At 40.3% G+C, this 20,681-nt stretch overlaps 1 protein-coding gene across 1 annotated transcript in view; it reads right to left on the bottom strand.

Annotated features, from left to right (window-relative positions):
- The window catches only part of LOC119572295 (rRNA methyltransferase 1, mitochondrial-like), a gene marked incomplete at its 3' end in the record, with an annotated part of 20,799 nt that extends 3,764 nt beyond the window's left edge, over positions 1 to 17,035 (bottom strand). Inside the window, 2 exon segments of the mRNA XM_037919318.1 lie at positions 9,423 to 9,829; positions 17,017 to 17,035. Coding sequence (XP_037775246.1) covers positions 9,423 to 9,456 — 34 coding nt within the window.
- Between the last annotated feature and the right edge of the window lie 3,646 nt (positions 17,036 to 20,681).

Here is a 20,681-nt window from a genome sequence, read left to right as displayed (position 1 = left end):
TTTAAATTACATCCTTGCTGGCAACATCCTGAAAAAGGTACCCTACCTGTGGCCAGCATCAGAGAGAGCTTTTACAGGAAAATCCACAGTGACTATAATAAACTTGTTATTTGTCATCTTCACTTAAATAGCCCAAAAAATCAAAGGCTATTTGAAGTCATTTATACATTTTACTTTAAATGACACAAATAATATCTTAATAATAATTCTAATACTATTGTATATGTATATAAATTTTTTTGTCTTCTTTACCGATATTAACGTGAAAAATTATAGTGAGTGACTACTAATTACTATTAAACTTAATTAAGTATAAACTTTTGTGATGCATACAGAAGATGCCTTATGTGTAAATAAATTAATATAACACCATAGGCTGCAATGCATATAAGCATATGGGTTAAGCACATTACTGTGTGGATATTAAGAACACTGAGGGTAATATCTATACATCAGTGATAAAACAAATATGCCAAAAATAATCTGCAAAAATTAAAGGTTAGACCATAATTACTTATCAATATATGCTGAACCAACTATGTTAATAGATGTCAAAGCCTCTACACTTCATACTCCAGTAAAGGTAAAAAAAGTCTCTAATGTGTACATTCTGGACATAGTTTGCCAAACTATATAGCAATTTAAGAAACCTAACTTCTAATCTCTTCAAATATCTGTTGATCTTTGCCAGAGTGCAGAGGCCATGTAATAGTTCCAGCTTTTGAAAAATTACTACCCCATTAGCCCAACTCTGACAAGTATGGCATGTACATATATACCAAGACCACTGTGAGTTTACTTTCTTAACTGTTTTTACACATAGATGGCTACACTTGTCAGCAATGAAATTTTCGAAAATATTTTACATTATCTTACATTGCCTTTACTAATGTCTATAACATTATAGTAATTATAATGTCTATGATAAAAATAACATAATCAATATTCACAGCTTTGGTAAAAGAGAGAGAAAGAGAGAGAGAGAGAGAGAGAGAGAGAGAGAGAGAGAGAGAGAGAGAGAGAGAGAGAGAGAGAGAGAGAGAGAGAGAGAGAGAGAGAGAGAGAGAGAGAGAGAGAGAGAGTGAGAGTGTTTTTCCCGCCATTTCAAGGAAAAGTGAAATCCGATAAGGTCACAGTGTCTACTAACTGACTTCTTTGTGGCTAAACACTAGCAGAGCCATATATGTGTGCAGAGACATTTCACAAAAAAAAAAAAAAAAAAGCACAGCATTTCCCTGGTGGCATTAAGTTAAAGGAAGGTTACTAGTGGTGGAGACCACTAGAACTGGAATAAAAGGTATTACATACATATCAGAGAAAGTAACTGCTGTTATTATTAACACCTTCCTGGAATAAACATTCTCTTTAGTTAAGGGCCAGTATCATTGCTTGTAGTTGCAATGGAAAATAAACTGTAGGCAACCAGCATCCAGTATAAACACATATTGTGCCTGCAGGACCATATACCCAGTCTAAACAGATCTGGATATAAAGACAATCAGAGAAAAAAATAGAACATGGGGTCTTAATTCCCACATACATGAAATAATAAGAACTAACAAAAGTAATCAAGAAAAAACAAACAGAAAAAAGGATTCTAAAGGTCACTAAGAATTACAGTTTTAAAGGATCCCTGCCAGAAAGGGTGGTTATTGGCTACACCTTATATCAAGTCAAACAGTATATTTTCCCAATACCTATGTGCTTTAATCATCTCAGAGATATGATCATGGGATCCTAACTTGCAAAAACAAGAGAAGATGTAGTAGCTGCAGTAGTTTTAGTCTCAGATTCAGACTACAATAATCCTCCATATTGTTTCTTTTGTAAAGGTGATCACATAATAAATAGTAACTCGTGTAGTGCACACAATAAAGGACAATAAATAAATAAAAGCAAGTTAGAAATAATACTTATAGAGACACAACCACAAAAGCAAAAGATAATGCAAGCAGGCCAAAGGCACCCACAATCCAGAGGTAAACAGTACAAGCTCTGTCACAAACTCAAAATACACCCCCAGACAGAGAAAACACCCCCCAGACAGAGAAACCAAAACAAAGAAAAAAACACAATGAAAAAAATTACAACCCATACCCATTACACACCCATCACCCATATCCACTACCCACACCCATACCCATTACCCACTCCCATCACTCCTGTCCAATATCCAAACCCATACACATCACCCACTCCCAACACTCCTGTCCAATACCCATACCCATACACATTACCCACTCTGAAAAAAAAAAAAAAAAAAAAAATTCCAGTTTTGAAACTTGGACGAAATAATAGATGTAAACATTAGATTGAGATCCTAGGAGTTAAAATACTATTCAGACTTCTTTGCATATCATACTAGTATATAATCCTTGTAATAATATATCTAAAGAAGAAATCTAGATTTATAGATATATAGATACAAGATCCAAAATAGATTGTAGGGGATTTCAATGCATATCACCCCAACAAATTAATACGTCTAAACAATATTTTGTTTTTGACACTAAAAGGATAAGTGACAAGAATAAACCTAAAAACAGAGAAGCCACAACAGATGTGGTCAGTGATTTGCCTCAGTGTCACTTAACTATTACAACAGGCTCACACTAGGTAGCAACTCCTTTCAATAATTATAAAAGATGAAAACTGTCAAATTTCTTTAAAGATCTTGGAAAGAAAGTGGAGATTTACAAATGAAGGATGGTCAAACTATAAATCAGAGCTAAGTAAAGCAATAAACATATTCATTAACACAACTAATGGACTTAATAAAATAAAACACTGGGCACTTTACTTTTGATAATAAATGAAATAAATTACAAACCTAACAAACCTTGGTGGACTGAAAAAAATACAATGGAATAGTAAAGAAAAACAAATCTTACAATAAATATAGAAAAAAATGAAGTACAGACAAGAAAAAAATAAAATAAAATAAAAAATATTAGCTGGACTAAACAACTCAATGAAGAAGAGAAGAGAGAATCATGGGGAAACTATTGTGCTTCCATAAAATTATAAAATTCCTCCACAAAGAATATAATTTCATAAAAAAAAGGAAAACAAGAAGTCCAATTACTCTCTAATAAACAACTTCCCAGTCATACATATATTTTAAAAAAAATAGAATTATTCAAAGAATATGAAAATATACAAGTAAACAAACAAAGAATGGGTTAATGGGTTAATGGTTAAAAGCAAGATAAATGTTCTAGACATCTAAGGTCATGTAGCACTATAGTTAATGTTAGGGAAGGGTGGTTGAGTTAGTGATTAGTTGTCTAAGCTAGGCAAAGGAATTGGTGAGTGAAAGGGTTAGAGTTGGGTGTGGTAAGGAGTTAGATTAGATGGAGGATATGTATGCGTTTGAGGAAAGAGAATAGGTTGTTGAAGCAGAAAGTGTGGGATTCTGTAAGGATGTCTGATAGGTTGGGAGGTCGGTGAAGGGAGGATAGGTGGGGGAAAGCAGAGGTACAGGTTGTTTCAAAACGTGGGCACGACAATTGGATGTGTGCAATTGAAAGGGGAACATTACATAAGGAACATAAGGGTGGATCAGATTGTGATATCAGATAGGAGTGTGTTAGACGGGTGTGGCCAATGCCTAAGCGGGGGAGAGCGGTCTCCCAACGTCTGTTCCGATGAAATGGAGCTGACCAGGAGGAGATTGATAGTTTTACAGAATGTAATTTATTAGTGCGGAGGCTTGACCAAAAAGATTGCCATCGATTATACAAGAAGGTCTTAAAGTGTGGGTAATAATCTGTGGCTGGGATACGTGAGAAGTGTGGTTGGTATGATGTGGACATAGCGGCGTGGCGTGCTAGTGTATCTGCCTGTTCATTGCAGGGGATTCCAACATGGTTGGGCACCCAGCAAAATTTGATTGTTTTATGGTGTGTGAACAGGTAGAACAACCAGTTCTGGATCTTACAAACAAGGGGGATGGTGGTGTGTATTGACTTCATGAGAGTTAATGAGTTACAGGAGTCAGTAAAAATTGTAAAAGAGGAAGAGGAGAGTGATATATGTTTTTTAGAGCAAAAGGAGTGCATAAAAATTCGTAGAAGGACACGGATCAGGAGGAGTTTTTGAAAGTCGATTGGGAAGTTACAGAAAAACCCAGCACCGGGGGTGGATTGGAGCCATCATAATACAAAATATAGAGGAATGAGTGGAAACATGGTCAAGGAAAAGGGAGAAAAGGACAGTAGGAGGGATTTTTGATTTTTGGGGGGGAAAAACAGAAGAGCAAATATGGGGGGAGGTTACCAGGGAGGGCGGAATGGACAGAGAACGGGGAGGGGTTTGGAGATGGGAAAAAGGGGGAATGGAGAGGGGGGGTATCCATGCGAGTGGAAAAGGGAGTAGGAAAGCGGGGAGAGACTAAGGAAAATGGAGGGTTTGGGGGGATTTTATTTTAGGGGGAAAAAGTTGGGGAATCAAACATAGCTCGGAGAGGGGAAAGGGCACGCATCGAAATAGAGGGTATCCCGTTCATGTAAGGCTTTCAATGGAGAGGGCAAAGGGCGCCCTAGTGCAAAAAGAAGACCACAGTGATGGACTGTATCAAGAGGGAAAGGGGGAAAAAGTTGAGGCAGAGGATAGATATGCACCCAAAATAAAGGGGAAGGTTTCAAAGTAAAGAAGATGAAGGGATTTTGCGATCTGACCCACATGATATAGGGGAAGGTTTTTAAGTTTCAAAAGGCTGGAGACTTTTTTTTAAGGTAAATATTTTCCGCCAGGACAGTTTGGAGAAAAAATGACCCCTAGGGTTTTCCCGGGGAACGGCTTTGGGGTGGAGTGCCCAATAAGAAGGGGGGGGGTAGGGGACCTACACAGAGGAGAAAAAGGAGGGAAGTTTTGAGGTAGAAAAGGGGAAAGCCAGGGTTTGGGGCCCAGGAAGTACTGAGAGATTGCAGTTTGAAGAAATTGGGTAGAGATTTGGTATGGATGGCCCCGAGCATAGATGGTTAAATCATCAAAATTTGAGCGGGTCCTGGTGGTAAAACTGAGACAATATCTTTAACAGCAAAAAGGGAAAAAATGGTATGAGCACACTGCCTTGGGGCCCTTTTCGTTTTTGAGAAAGAATGATGAGTGGCGGGAAATTTTGACCTGGAAAGTGCGCTGGGAGGGGAAGGGATTTTATGAAGACCCCCATGTTTCCATGTATGCCTAGAGGGGAAAATTTGTTGGAGAATATGGTACCGCCTTCGTACATATGTTTTTTTCTAGATCAAAAAATATAGCTAGTAGGATCATGGGGGTGCAAATGCAGATTAATATATGTTCAAAATAAAGGGGGGGGGCAGCTGTGCTTCTGGCATAAAAAAACCTAAGGGGAAAGGGAGAGGAAGTTTGTGAGATTCAAGATACCCTTTAAGCGGAAGTTCCCTTTCGCTCAAATAGTTTGCCAAGCGCTAGTTAGTGCAGGGGAGAAGTCTTGAGGGAGGGTACCCGATTTTTGGGTTTTTCAAAAGGGAAGGATAAGAGCTTCTGCCAATTTGAAGGAAATTTCCTGATGTCCATATGTGGTTGAAATTTTTAAAAGGAAGGATAAGGGGAAAGGGGTTCCGGACAACTTTTGTAAAATACCGTAGGGGCTTCATGAGGTTTTCGGCACGATGTAGGGCAGCAATGAGTTTAGAGAAAGAAAATGGGCTTTTTGGATCAGCGAGGGTGGGTGAAGGTAAGGGGGGGTTCTCTGGTGGTCTTTAAAGGAAAAGAAGTGTGGAGAAAGGTGAGAACCACTACTGACCTGCTGAAAAATACCCCGTTCATTAGCGACTTTGGGGACGATCGAAAAAGAGGGTATCCGAAAATGGGGAGGGGCAGGAGGAGGGGTTTTGCCTGATAGTTTAGGATTTTGGCCCCAAGATTTTAGATGATGTAGGTGTAATTGATGAAAATAATTTCGCCCGTATTTGTTTTACTTTCCGGATTGTACAAAGAAAATGGCAGATGCTTTTTAAAGGGTAAGGGCTGATAGTTGATTTGGGTTCCCCTTTGTAGCGGGAACTGTTTAGGCTGCACGTTTAAGCGAAGTGCTTAGGCAATCAGAATTCCACATGGGAAACATTTTGGGGGTTTATGGTCTTGAGGTTTGGGGGATTGTGTATGGCGTCTTAAGAGTATTTTTGAAAAACGTACCATTTCTGAAAAAGGGGGTGAGGGAGGATGGAGGGATATGAATCAAAGTGAAGTGAAAGTATGCCAGTGCTCTATCAAAGCACCAGCGGGGGAGTTGGGAAATGGTACATAGAAGTAGGAAAGGGGGAACGGAAAAGGGCACTATAGGGAAAGGGTCTAAGATGACAGGGGAAAACTAAATGAAGAGAAGGGAAGCAAGAGAGAGGCAATGCAGAAAAAAATTTGGGGGCGTGTATCAAAGTGTGTGGGGGTCGAAATTTAAAAGTAGGTCAGCTGGGAGAGGAAGCGCCTGAATCGGCCTTGGGAGTGGTGATAGAATCTCCCAAAGGGGGTGTGGGGGGCAGTTAAAATCACCAACTATGAGGAAAGGGGGTTTAAGTTTGGGGAAAATTTGATTTTCAAAAGTAACAAAGTCAATGGGGGGGGAAGGGGAGAAATAGATTGAAATCATGTATCCAACGATGAAAGGGAAAATACGAATAATTGGGCAAGGGACATGGTTTCAAGGGAGTTGACAACAGTGTTTCTGATTGAAAGTAGGCCAGTATAAAGGGAATGTGGGGAAGAGACAAAAGATAATTTGGGGGATTGGGATTTGGGGGATGTGTAAGAAAGGGCTCTTGAGGCATACAATAGATGGGTTTTAGAGGAAAGGATATGATGAAGGTCAGGTCTGTGGGAGCGGAAACTGCGAATATTCCAATGAAGGATAGTTATAGTTTAGTGATATAGATTGTAGTACGTGTTGGAGAATTTGAGGGGGGAAGCAGCTAGAGGGTGGGATAAGGACTGAGAGGTCTGAGATGGGAGAGGTGTGGGAGTTGGTGTTCTACTAGGAGGGGTATTAGGAGATGGAGGGTCTGAGGAAGGGGATACTTGTGACATAAGGGATTCACGTGTGTATCCAGGAGGGAGTGGAAGGGATAGAGGGGATGGTGGGAGGGTTAATGTGGGCGGGGTTGGGGTCGGGTTAATGTGGGCGGGGTTGGATGGGCTGTGTTGGGAGGGGTTAGGAGGATAGGGTGTAGGGGGGATATCGTTAGGAGGAGGATGGATATCAGCAGTTCTTGCAGTGTGAAAGGAGCAGGAGTTGTAAGATTTGGAGGTTGAGTGTCAGTTTTCATTAAATAATCTTGAATATTTTCAATAGTTTCTTCTGAGGAGTTGGTTAGGGAGTTTTGGGGGATAAAGGATTTCTAGTGAGGGGGGGAAGAGAGGACTGGTGTCTCAAGCGTAGGGGCAAAGGAAGGTGGAGGTGATTGTGTGGTAGGGGAAGAGGGGGTGGAATGTTTGTTCTGTCTGTTACGGGTAGTGCGAGGAAGGAGAGGGGAAGGTGTTGGGGTTGTAGTGGTGATTGGAGTATCTGTAGTAGAGATTGGAGTGTCTGGGTTTAGGATGGCAAAAGAGTTTGACTGGGGAAGGTGGGAGGTAGAAGAGGGGGAGTTAGATGTAGGGGGGGGGGGGTTTAGGAGAATTGGTAGAATGAGCATTATTACTGGAGTAAGGAGTAAGAGAGAAACCACGTCGACGTGCTTCCTGTCTGGCTTCACGTAGTGTGAGTCCAAGTTTGAATCTGAGAGTTGCTACCTCAGACTCAAATTTGTAGGTGGGACAGCCCCTATAAAATACATTATGGGGGCCGCCACAGTTGGCACATGTGCGTGATTGTGCAGAGCAGTTAGATCGGGTATAGCCAGGTTGGGCACATAGTGGGCATCTGGCTGTGGAACGGCAATGTTTGGCTGGGTGTCCTAGACGCCAACAATTTTGGCACTGACGTGGAGGAGGTTGGTATGGACGAACAGGGAGGGATTCTCCTCCTATGTAGACGTTAAAGGGAAGTCATGTCTACGGAAAGTAATTTGGCTATGTTAGTGGGTTTCTTTCGATGACCTCTGGGGGGAATGGAGTAGCATTGTACTGATGTTGCATCATAGTCTGTGAGACAGGCAAGTAGGTCTTCTCCACAGTCTGACCAATCTTTGTCATAGACTGGGCAATTTGCTGGGAGATTGAAACTGTTCCGGTGCAAGTATTGAGGGTTGGATGGGTTCTGAAAGGATGGGGTTACCATCATAGGTCAGTTAGTTTTGTTAATGCTATAGCTTGGTTTTCGGATGTTACTGTGACAAGACGGGAGCGGTCGGGTCGGCTACGGAAAGAGACTTTACCTACTTGTTTTTGGAGACATTGTTTGGAAGAGAAGGGTGTTGTCAGAGTAGGGAGCTGTGGGAGGGGATCACGAAAACATCGGTCCCATTTGGCTGCGCTCAAGAGAGTATTCAAGATTGTTGTAGAGATAGGGGTAGTAGAAGGGCGGGGGCGTGACGAAGATGGAGTAGTGTTGAGGGAGGTAGTGTTATGGAGAGGTGGGCAATAAGGCTGTAAGGTATTAAGAAGGGAGGATGGGGTGGTTGATGTTGGAGGTTGTGGGGATAGAGGTGTTGAAGTTGAGCATGCTGGAAGAGTGGAAATGTTCCTTAAGGGTTGATTGTTGGCTACTGTACTAGTAGGCATTGATGAGGGGGTAGTTATTGCAGTGTTCGGAGCTGTGGTCAAAGGAGAGCTTGGGGTCAGGGAATCGGGTGGGTTTACATCGTTGGGGCTATTTGATAAAGGGGCAAGCTTCATTGCCCCTAATAGTGGGTATATGTTTTCATTACTGGCCATGGTAAGCCTGGGTTATGTTGGGGATAAAAACAGTCCACCCCTCAGGGTCCCCTTGAGGGGTAAGGGCTAGGTAACTAAATCAGGGGAATACCGTGCCCATGGCTCCCTCAGGCCGTTCAGGACTGGCACAAAGTCAGCCGTTCATCCTTTCAGCACGGCTCTCACACCTTAGGAGGTGGATAGCAGAAGGATTTGGTGAAGGGACAGAAACGAAAACAGGGAAGGAAAAAAAGACCATGCAAAATTAGTTGAGTCGAGGGCTGAGTCCCAAGGTTGGGGAGTTCCCCATCATTGGGTCCCAGTCTCCGCCTCCTAAGCCTCCCCACGACAACAACGGGCAAGGGATTGGGGGGGAACTATGATATGAAAACTATGACTAAATAGAAGGAAAAGGTTCTGGGAATATAAATTATAGCAAAATTTTTTAAACCCCCCCAAAAAAAGAATAGAGAAGAGATGACTGAACTAACAAAAATGCTACTGGTCCTTAGCAATTCAACCATTGAAATTTATTAATTCAATGAGGTTACTATTTACCTAGAGATTTGAAATTTGTTCTCTTCACTTAATCTCCAAGGCAATCAACTTACTTGGCATCAGCATCAAGGTCGTACAGTTAAACATCTTCGTGAGGTCCAAAAGAAGTCATATGAATGAAAAGGGAGCCAAACACCAGATCTCGTCTGCTGCTTCTTCTTCTTCTTTAATAGGGTTTCAGACTCTTTCTCTCTATATCCCTTGGATCCCTTTTCTTTAATCTTCTTTCTTCTATTATATCATGTCTATAATTCTTGTTTTTTGTAAAAATATTTGGGTATGTCTTAATATATAAGATTTTTGATCTTCTGCAAAATCTTCTCCTGTGATCAACAGTTTTACAATTGGGTTATCAATTTTTATTTTCTTTAATGCTTCCAACAATATCACTCTGTTTGAATTAAATCTTGGACAATGAAGGAGTATGTGTTCCTCTGTTTCTTCTTGATTTTTACACCATCTGCAAAAAGGATCGTTTTCAATTTTTATTCTGTTTAGATGGTGCTTTAGTCTTGTGTGTGTTGTTATTAGTCTTGTAATGCATGTGTCTAATTTTTTGTTTTTTGATCTTGTCCATGGTTAGGGACTATGTCTCTTTTATGTAATAATTTTTTGTATTTAGGCATTGTTTAAATATTTTCCCAATTCTTTAGGCTTTTGTCCTTAATTTCTTTTCTTATGTTTATAATGTCTTTAGTCAGTTTAAAAGTTTCTTTTGAATTATGAGCTATTTTTGCTGCAAGATCTGCTATTTCATTACCCTTTATATTTTTATGTGCTGGTATCCATTGTATTATTGTTTTTTGTTTGTTTTCTGTTAGACTAAGCATTGTTGATTGTATATCAAATATAATTTGTTTGTAGTATTTGGGGTTTGTGTTTTGTATGCAGTGTACTGCTGATTTAGAATCTGTTAATATTACCGAGTTTTTCAAGTTATTGTTTTAATATATCTTAATCCTTCTTTTATAGCAAACAACTCAGCTTCTACTAATTGGGTTTCTTTCAGTAATTTCCAGGTTGTTGTGATATTTTTGTCTTTAATGTAAATTGCTGCTGCTTTTAATTTGGAACCATCTGTGAATATTTTACTGTAATTTATATATATTGTGTTCTGTATGTTGTAAAATTGATTTTTGATTATTTCTTCTGGAGTGTCTTTAGAAAGATTATACATAAAATTAGTTTCTGTATTTTGGTAAATATCATACCAGGTGGTATTTGTGCTATACTTGGGATAACATTTGTGGTTGTATTGCTTAATTGTTTCTGTTATTATTTGTTTAATTGGCATAGTTTCTTATTTTTGCAGACTTTTTACCATCTGAATGCATTCTAGTTGTTTTATTGTCTGTTTTATTGGCATTGTATTTTTTAAAAGCTTGTAAAGCTATTATTGGGGTAGATTTAAAACATCATGGGGCTATCCCTTGTTCATTTTTTTTTTTTCAAACCTTTTTAAGTCTGTTTTTTAAAACGTCCAGATATTGGGGAACCCGTTAATATTTTTTGTTTTATGTATATTTGTAAAACTTATAAATTTTTCCCCTTTTTGCTCCCCATGATAGTGGGGCCAATTTTCATTATTCAATTTTTTGGAGCTGGGGTTTTAATTTTTCATATAGTTTTCCCTTTTTAAATTTTTGGTGCATCGATTTAGTCCTAGTTTTATTTTTTTTTGTGAATAATACTTTTTCTTGCTTATGCTTTTTTTGGAAACATTTGAATTCTTTTTAGTAAAGACATAAGTTTATTTTAGATTTTATTTTCAGACCCCATCTATAGTCCATTTTTTTTAATCTTTAATTTTTTTTTTTTAAGTCATCTGTTCTTTTTGTATTTCTTGTTTTAAAAATGTGTGCGTCTGCAAAACCTATTTTACAAATTCCCTTTGGAAGGTTTCAGACCTGACTTTAAAAGGGTTAAAAAAGTTGGGCTTAGAGGTGAATCTTGAGGTTTCCTTTTGGTTAATGGTTAAGGGTTAAAAAAGCAAGTAAATGTGCTAGACACTAAGGTCTGTGCCTATTTTAATGTTGGGGAAGGGGGGTTGAGTTAGGATTTTTCTAGTGGAAAAGGAATTGGTGAGTAAAAGGGTTTAAGGGGTGTGGAAGGGATTTAAATTAGATGGGGGATATGTAGGGTTTGGGAAAGAAATATTTTTTGAAACAAAAGGGTGGGATTCTGAAAGGAGTTGATAGGTGGGAGGTGGGGAAAGGGGGGATGGGTGGGGGAAAGCAGAGGTAAAAGTATGGACGAACAAAAGGGGAATGTGGGGGAAGACAAAAGTAATTGGGGATTGGATTGGAGGATGTGAAAGAAAGGTCTTTTGAAGAAACAATAGAGGGTTATAAGAGGAAAGGATATGAAAAAGGTCAGGTCTGTGGGAGAAAAAAACGGAAATATTCCAATGAAGGATAGTTATACTTTAGTGATATAGATTGTAGTATTTTTGGAGATTTTGAGGGGGAAGCAGCTAGAGGGTGGGATAAGGACTGAGAGGTTGAGAATGGAGAGGTTGGGATTTGGGTTTTCTATAGGAGGGTTTTAGGAGAAGAGGGTTGTGGAAGGGGATACTTGTAAATGGGGGGTTCACGTTGTATCAAGGAGGGAGGGGAAAGGGGATACGGGGGTGGGGGAGGGGTTTCATAAGGGTTCCTGTGTATCCGGGGGAATGGAAGGGATAGGGGTGGTGGGAGGTTAATGGGGCGGGGTTTTTGGGGGGGGGGGGGGTGGGCTGTGTTGGGAGGGTTAGGAGGATGGGGCAGGGGGTATCGTTTTGGGGGGATGAATATCAGCAGTTACTTTGGGGTGTGAAAGGAGCAGTGTTGTAAGATTTGGAGGTTGAGTGTCAGTTTTCATTAAATAAAACTTGAATATTTCAAAGTTTTTTTCTAAGGGGTTGGTTGGGGAGTTTTTGGGGGGTAAAGGGTTTTTTTGGGGGGGAAGAGAGGATTGTCTTAAGCGAGGGCAAAGGGAAGGGGGAGGGTTTGTGTGGAGGGGAAAGGGGGGGGGAACGTTTGTTTTGTCTGCTAGGGTAGTGCGAGGGGGAGGGGGAAAATGTTGGGGGTTTTAGTGGTGATTTGGGGTATCTGTATAGAGATTGGAGGGGGGTTTAGGATGGGAAAAGAGTTTTTCTGGGAAGGGAGGAGTGAAGAGGGGGAGTTTGATGTAGAGGGGGTGGGTTTTGGAGAATTGGGTTTTAAAAAAGCAGTATTACGGAGTAAGGAGTAAAGAGAAACCCCGTCGACGTCTTCCTGTCTGGGTTCAGGATGTGGTCCAAATTTGAATCGGGGTTGCTACCTCAGACTCAAAATTTTTAGGTGGGACAGCCCCAAAAATACATTATGGGGGCCGCCACAGTTGGCCATGTGCGTATGTGCGAGCAGTTAAACGGGTAGGGCCGGTTGGGAAAATATGGGGGATTGGGTGGGAACGGGAATGTTTGGCGGGGTCCCCAGACGCCCAAAAATTTTGGCACGACGGGAGGAGGTTGGTATGGACGAAAAGGGAGGGTTCTCCCCCTATGTAGACTTTAAAAGGGGAAGGGCATGTCTAGGAAGGTAAATTTTGGTATGTTTTGGGGGGTTTCGATGACCTGGGGGGAAAGGGGGTACATTGTACTGAGTTGATATAGTCGTGAGACAGCAAATAGGTCTTCTCCACAGTTGACCCAAACTTTTTCCTAGAGGGCAATTTGTTGGGGAGATTGAAAATGTTTCGGGCAAAATATGAGGGGTTGGATGGGGTTTGCAAGGAGGGGTTACCCTATAGGTCAGTTAGTTTTGTTAATGCTATAGTTGGTTTCGGATGTTTCTGTGACAGAGGGACGTCGGGTGGCTACGGGAAAAAGACTTTTCCCATTGTTTTTGGAGACATTGTTGGAAGAGAAGGGTGTTGTCAGAGTAGGGAGCTGTGGAGGGATAAACGAAAAATCGGTCCCATTTGGCTGCGCAAAAGAAGTATTCAAGATTGTTGTAGAGATAGGGGTAGTAAAAGGGGCGGGGGGCATGACGAAGATGGAGTAGTGTTGAGGGGGTAGTGTTATGGAGAGGTGGGCAATAAGGCTGTAAGGTATTAAAAAGGGAGGATGGGGTGGTTGATGTTGGAGGTTGTGGGGATTGAGGTGTTGAAGTTGAGCATGCTGGAAGAGTGGAAATGTTCCTTAAGGTTGATTGTTGGCTACGTACTAGTAGGCATGAGGGGGGGGGGTAGGGTTTTTGCAGTGTTTGGAGCCGTGGTCAAAGGAGAGCTTGGGGTCAGGGAATCGGGTGGGTTTACATCATTGGGGCTATTTGATAAAGGGGCAAGCCTCATTGCCCCTAATAGTGGGTATATGTTTTCATTACTGGCCATGGTAAGCCTGGGTTATGTTGGGGATAAAAACAGTCCACCCCTCAGGGTCCCCTTGAGGGGTAAGGGCTAGGTAACTAAATCAGGGGAATACCGTGCCCATGGCTCCCTCAGGCCGTTCAGGACTGGCACAAAGTCAGCCGTTCATCCTTTCAGCACAGCTCTCACACCTTAGGAGGTGGATAGCAGAAGGATTTGGTGATGGGACAGAAACGAAAACAGGGAAGGAAAAAAAGACCATGCAAAATTAGTTGAGTCGAGGGCTGAGTCCCAAGGTTGGGGAGTTCCCCATCATTGGGTCCCAGTCTCTGCCTCCTAAGCCCCCCGACGACAACAACGGGCAAGGGATTTGGGGGGGGTTCTCCCTTTGATATATTTTTTGGGGGGGTTCTATTTCTCCTATTATTATCTGATATGTTCTGTTTCTTAGGAAATTCTTTAAGAATCTTAGAGGTGTACCTTTGATTCCTAATTTAGCAGCCTTTATTATAATTGCTTCATGATTAGCGGAATCAATAGCTTTTTCTAGATCTAGGCATGCTACCACTGCATATTTCTTTTCATTTAATGTTTTACTTATCATTGATTTGATTATTTGGAGTGCGTCTGTGGTTGATCTGTTTGGTTTGAAACCTGTCTGACCTTTATCTAATTTCCTGTTTTTCTAGCCACCAGTTAATTCTGTAATTCATAATGTTTTCATATCTTTCTTAAACAAGAAATTCTACTAATGAATCTATAAGCGCTGATATCTGATGGGCTTTTTCCTAGTTTTACGATTGGATTTATCAACACATTTTAAAATTCATTTGGATAGTCACCTTTTTGCCATAGTTCGTTAATTTCTTTTAGAATTTGTCTTAATAAGTTTTCTGGTGCCTTTTTGTAAAATTCATATGTAGTTTCATCTGGCCCATATGCCTTTCCATTCTTGGTTTTTATTGTTCTTTTTAATTCTTCCATTGTTATTCTTTTGTTTAGATTTATGGTGTCAGGCAGGTTTATTAGTTTATCTATCTCTGCTTTAGTAGTTATCACTTTCGATTCTTTTCCAATGATCTTTTTGTATTTTATTTTAAATAAAGCTAGTTTATCATTTGTGTTTGTTATAGGGAGATCATTATTTATTATGGGATAACTTTGGTTTGATATTTTACCAATTTGCTTCTTTATGAAGTTCCAAACTTTTTTGGTTGGGGTTTTAAAGTCCAAATCATTACAAGTTTTCCTAGGCTTTTTTCTTTTCTGTTTCTATTGTTTGTCTATTTTGTATCAAGAGTTTATTGTATTCTATTTCATTCTCTTTATTTGGATTTTTCCTCCATTTGTTAAAGGCTTTGTTTCCTTTCTTTATTATTTCATTACAGTTTTCCTTCCACCATGGTTTATTAAGTTTGTTTTGTTTGTTGAAGTTGTCAAATTTGAAACATTTTTTTCCCATTTCTTTTAGCATGCTTGCTATTATTGGGAGAGTTTTTGAGTCTTCAATCTTTAACTTAGACAGTTCTTTTTGATATTTAGTCCATCCCTCTTTCATAAAATGCCATTTCTTTTCTTTATTTTTAGGAGGACTTTGATTACCTTTAATTTTTATTATTATTGGTAAATAGTCACTGTTCAAATGTGGACCTGATATTATTTCAAAATGAATTAAGGTTGGAAAACCTATAATTAAATCTATTGTTGATGTTTTCCCTGTAATTGGGTCAAACCTTGTTGTTTGGCCCAATTGGTGTAAGTAATATTTCTTCGTTACTTGCTAGAAAATCAAAAAGGATTTTCCCCATTTTGTTACTGAGTTTTGGATTTAAATTTAATTCCCAAAGTGGGTGAAGAGCATTTAGGTCTCCCATTATAAGTTTCGGTTCATTTATTTGGTTAGAATAGTGCTCTATTTCTTCTTTTGTAATATTTTTACATAGGTTATACATTTAATGTATGTTATACATTTAATGGCTTGTACTTCAAGTTTTTGTTCTTATAATGAATTGAGTTTTTTATACAAATTGCTAATCCTCCACCAATCTGATTTGCCCTATCATTTCTTATTATATCATAATTTAGGATCATGAGTTTATCTTTTTCCTTTAACCATGTTTCACATATTGTTATTATATTTGGGTTTTCTTTATATATTAAGTAGTTTATTTCTATTTTTTTATTTATTATTGATCTTGCATTCCATAGTATTATGTTATTCATTAATGTACTCTATCAGCACTTTTATTAAAGGTCCTATGCTCAGCAGCACTTCTGACATGATTGAAATTAATGACTTTCCTTCATTTATATCATTAATTGTATTTGTAATTGTTTTGTATAATTCCTTACCGAAGGAAACCCAAGAGAAGTCACTTTCCTTATTGTTACTATTAGTTTTGTTTGTCTCTGTCTTTTGTATTGGTGTTGGTAAAGACCATGATGTTGGTGATTGTTCTCTTGTGTTGTCTACTGTGTTTCTCCTTTCAAAACTTTGTTTCTTTTTTGCAGGGTTTTTTTTTTCTGTTATGTTTGTTGTTGTTTCTTTGTTTTCTTTTTGTCTTTTTTGTTTTGTGGGGGTCTTCTGTCCAAGAGTTAGACTTTGTTCTTGGTTTAGTGTTTGTGCATATGTCTGTCTTGTGTTTTGTAGGTCAAGTTGTATTTTGTATGTGATTTGTGAGTAGTTCTCTGCTTGTAAGTTGTTGTTTCTTGATGTTTCTACAAAAGTGTCATTTTTATGTTGATTCTGATCTTCATCTGATAGTGGTTTTAACTTTTGAAGTTGTTTTTATCACTTATTGGTTATTTGGTGGTGGTGTTTTTATTTACGTCTTGTGCAATTTTATGGAATTTACAATTTGTGTCTATTGGTGTGTGATCTTCCTTGCAGTAAAAACAGTATGGGTCATTTTTGCAATCTTTGTACATGTTATTGAAACTGCTACATTTACTGCACCTTTGTCTATTTTTGCATGTTATGGTGCCATGACCGTATCTTTGACAGTTATAGCACTTGGAATTGGGAATGTGTATTAATGAACTTGGTATGAGATATGCCCTATGACAACTCTTTCTGGAAGTTTCCCTTGAAAAGTCAATGTAAGGATTTTCTTTCAATCCATTTATCTGTGTTTTTGCTGGTCTTGTTTTTGTTAGGTCATTTACCTCAAACCTTATTGCTTTGCCTGTTCCGAGAACTCTTAGTGTGTTTTCTTTTAAATACTTTTGGAATTCTGATGAATTTATGGCGTCTGTTGGTTTGACCGGATTGTTAAAGTTTGAGGTATATGAGGTCCCATTTAACTGAACTAGTATTACATTTTGGGGGGTTTCTACTTGCATTTCAGTGACAATCTCAGCTGATGCTGTTTGTTGTTGTTCTTCAGTACGGTGAAAACCGTCGGCCTTCTGGTTTGGCGGGAACTTTAAATGTTGTTCATTTTCATTTCGCGGGAGTTTTGAAATTGTTTCTTCTTCGTTTTCCGAATTCTTTTTCCTTTTGCCTTTTCGTTGTGTTTCTTTTTCTTTTTCTTTATGTATATCAGAGTTTTCCCCTGGATCAAAATGTATGTTTTCCATTTTGTTTTCTTGGAAAGTTCAGTGAGACGCAGTTATCACTACGGTGTCTAATAATTAAAAAAAAAAAAAAAAAAAAAAAAAAAAAAACACGTATTCACTCTGTGACGGTTTAAGCGAAAGTCCAAATTTTGTACCTGTGCCGGAAACAACTTGACCGACCAAACTCTCGCCACTTTTTCTCGTCTGGTGCTGCTGCTGCGCCGGCCACGTATTTATTGAATCTTTCGGGCAGTAGCGTATACTTTTTTCCTGAACCTTTCAGGCAGTATAGCATTTTTTCCCTAAACTATTCAGGCAGTATAGGATACTTTTTCCTGGACCTTTCAGGTAGTATAGCAACTTTTTTTTTTTTTTTTTTTTACCTTTTAGGCAGTATAGCATACTCTTTTTTCCTATGCCATTCAGGCAGCGTAGCATGCTTTTTTCCTGAACCTTTTAGGCAGTATAGCATTTTTTTTCCTGAACCTTTCAGGCAGTATAACATTTTTCTTTTTCTGAACCTTTCAGGCACTATAGCATATTCCTTTTTTCCAACCTTTCAGGCAGTATAGCACTTTTCCTGAACCTTTCAGGCAGTGTAGTAGACTTATACAGTGTAGTATAAGTCTTTTTTGCCTGAACCATTCAGTTAGTATAGCAGACTTTTTTTCTAAATCTAAATCTTTTTTTCTAGCAGGCACCTTTCAAGCAGTACGGCATATTCTTTTTCTTCTGAACATTTCAGGCAGTATAGCACCCTTTTTTCCTGACTTTTTAGGCAGTTTAGCATACTCATTTTTCCTGAACCTTTCAGGCAGTCTGTGTCTGTGTATAATACGGTAGTACCTAGCCTATGTATTCAGGTATTGTAGGCTACATATGCACGAGTCTACAGCATAAGGATAAGTGAAATGCGAAGCTTAGCCTCGCCCGGGCTATACCCATGAGGGGAGCCCGGCCTGTGTCGACTAATGCCGACACGCTCTCGTGTGTCAGCTGGTGCTGACTCGGCTGAACCTAGTTCTTACCCGCCGTGGTGCCAGCCACAGCAGTAACCTCCAGGCGACAATTGCAACTTCTCGCGCCTGGGCGGGGCGCGAACCGCTGACTCCTCGGATGAGAGGCCGACATGTTACCACTGTAATAGCCCGGAGGCTAGTCAATAGCAAGTGGCAGTTTACATATGTTTGTTCATGTAGGCCTACGATATACAATATACTTGGTAATGATACTAGTATTTGTTTAATAGTGTGACTTCATTGTAATGACTGTGTAACATACATGTTTTTTTTTTTTTTTTTTTTTTTCGGGACAAACATTTCAATCTTAAATGCTGTTTTAACCTTGACTGTGTTCGGTGCGGGTGTCCTCGGGTGCGCGGGTATTCCCCTCTGCTACACAAGTAGCAGAGGGGAATACCCTCTGTTGAGATTTGCGAAGATCTGGCTTCGCCCGGGCCTTCATATAAATGGCCCGGGCTGTGTCAGCTATTTATGGCTGTCTCATTTTGTTCTTTGACACTTTATGCTTACCGTGGTGGCGGGATTGCCAGCAGGCGCTCCTGCCGCCATGGTGTAAGCATGCGGCATAATCCATTACCAGTCCGGCGGCTGTGGGATCACAATTCTGTAAGTAATGTACCAACGTGGTGTTCGGCTCGCCACAGTGCATGCAACACCTGTCTTCAGGGTCAATTGTCTCTATGATCTGCCATGTGCAATGGTAACCTAGTCTGATTCTGTGAAGAATAACTTCGGTACTTCTATAGATTGCTTCAGAGAGTGCCAGTGGCGTCTGAGTACCATCTGGCCTAGGGAGAGTATCTCGTTTTCTCTCTGTGAAGCTGCAGGAGGAAGGCATGAGCTGTGACGTTACACTTCTGCCTTAAGATTTTTCGGCTTGGTTTTATGATCATGGGATTTGGGTGCATACCCCTGCAATGTCAGCTAGTCTGTCAGCAAGCTTATTCCCTTTGATGCTTGTGTGGCTAGGGACCCAGTTTACGATTATTATTCTACCCTGAGCAAGAATCCTTTGTGCTATTGTGAGGATAGTAGCCAGAAGGTAGATGTTGTCTTTGGGTGAGCTTTGCTGTAGACAGTCAATGGCTTCCCTGGAGTCTGCATGTATGACCATGTGTCAGGAACACATGGGCTAGGGCTCCCATGATCGCAACTGCCTCTGCCTATGAAAAGAAATGAGCTGCCATTGGATCAATTCATGATTCCAGGGGGAGAAGGTTTGCCTCCATGAGGAGGTTGAGGGCCTTCATCCACCTTGGGGCACCCCGAATGATCCTGGCAGCTTCATTGGGCTGTTTTCAATTTTTCTCTTAATTTTGGCTTTGTGGCAATCAGGGAGACAGAAGCATAGTCCACAATGGGACAGATGGCATGTACATAGAATGATCTTAGAACTTTATGTCTTGCTCCTATGTGTCTTCCAGACATTGCTCTCATGACAGACAGTCTTGCTTTGGTTCGGGTAACTAAGTATAGGACCTCCTTTTTAAAGGAGAGGGTCCGGTCAATCATTACCCCAAGGTATTGAAAGATTCTCAGACTTGTGCCTTGAACATTTAGTCTCAGAGCCATGGCTTTGGATTTGGCTGCAGAGATCTTTAGTCCTGTCCTACAGCACTCCTCAGATACAATGTCCAGACAGTGCTGGGCTTTACTTAGGCAGTGTGGTCCAGTGGAGATTCCAAGGTCGTCTGCATAGGAGATGATCTTGCACCCCACTGGGAACTATATGTTGAGGATGCAGGACATTAGGGTGTTGAAGAGGTCTGAACTGAGGTGTTCCATTTTCTAGTGGCATGTGCTGTGATAGGTGACCTTGGAATCTGATTTTGGCTGTTCTGTTCCTGAAATAGTCTCCTATCCAAGCCAGGAGCTTTCCTCTGGTTCTCTTCTGGATCAGGCTCTCCTCAATAACAAGAGGACTTGCTAATTCAAAAACCTTCTCCAGGTCTAGGAATACTACTACTGAAGTGACATTGCTGATTGTGCTTAAGAGCATGACTATGTTGTGTGATGTGCTCATGCCCCTTGTGAACCCATGGAGGTGTTCATGTGGGGGTCCCATTTTCCATTGGAGTCGGTTTAGTACCATTCTCTCGACCGTCTTGCCCAGACAGCTGAGGAGAGAGATGGGGTGGTACTTCCCTGGCTCCTTTGGTTTTGGGATGGGAAATATGGTGGCCCTCTTCCACCTCTTGGGTAGAGTGGGTTTCCCAGGACTTGTTGATGAGTTGCAGGAATGCAAGCTCACCTGCCAGTCTTAGGTGGGAAATGATGGGGTACGAGATCCCATCAGAGCCCGGGGCTGTGGAAGAACTGTTTTTGTAGGTTTGTCTTAGTTCCCTCAGAGAGAAGATACCATCTGAGATATCTGATTAGGCTGCCCTCTCTCTGATATGAACA

This window comes from Penaeus monodon, chromosome 1, assembly GCF_015228065.2.
Source record: "Penaeus monodon isolate SGIC_2016 chromosome 1, NSTDA_Pmon_1, whole genome shotgun sequence".
Taxonomy (NCBI): Eukaryota; Metazoa; Arthropoda; class Malacostraca; order Decapoda; family Penaeidae; genus Penaeus; species Penaeus monodon.
The sequence above is the reverse complement of the archived record's forward strand: the minus strand, read 5'-3'. Positions and strand labels throughout refer to the sequence as shown.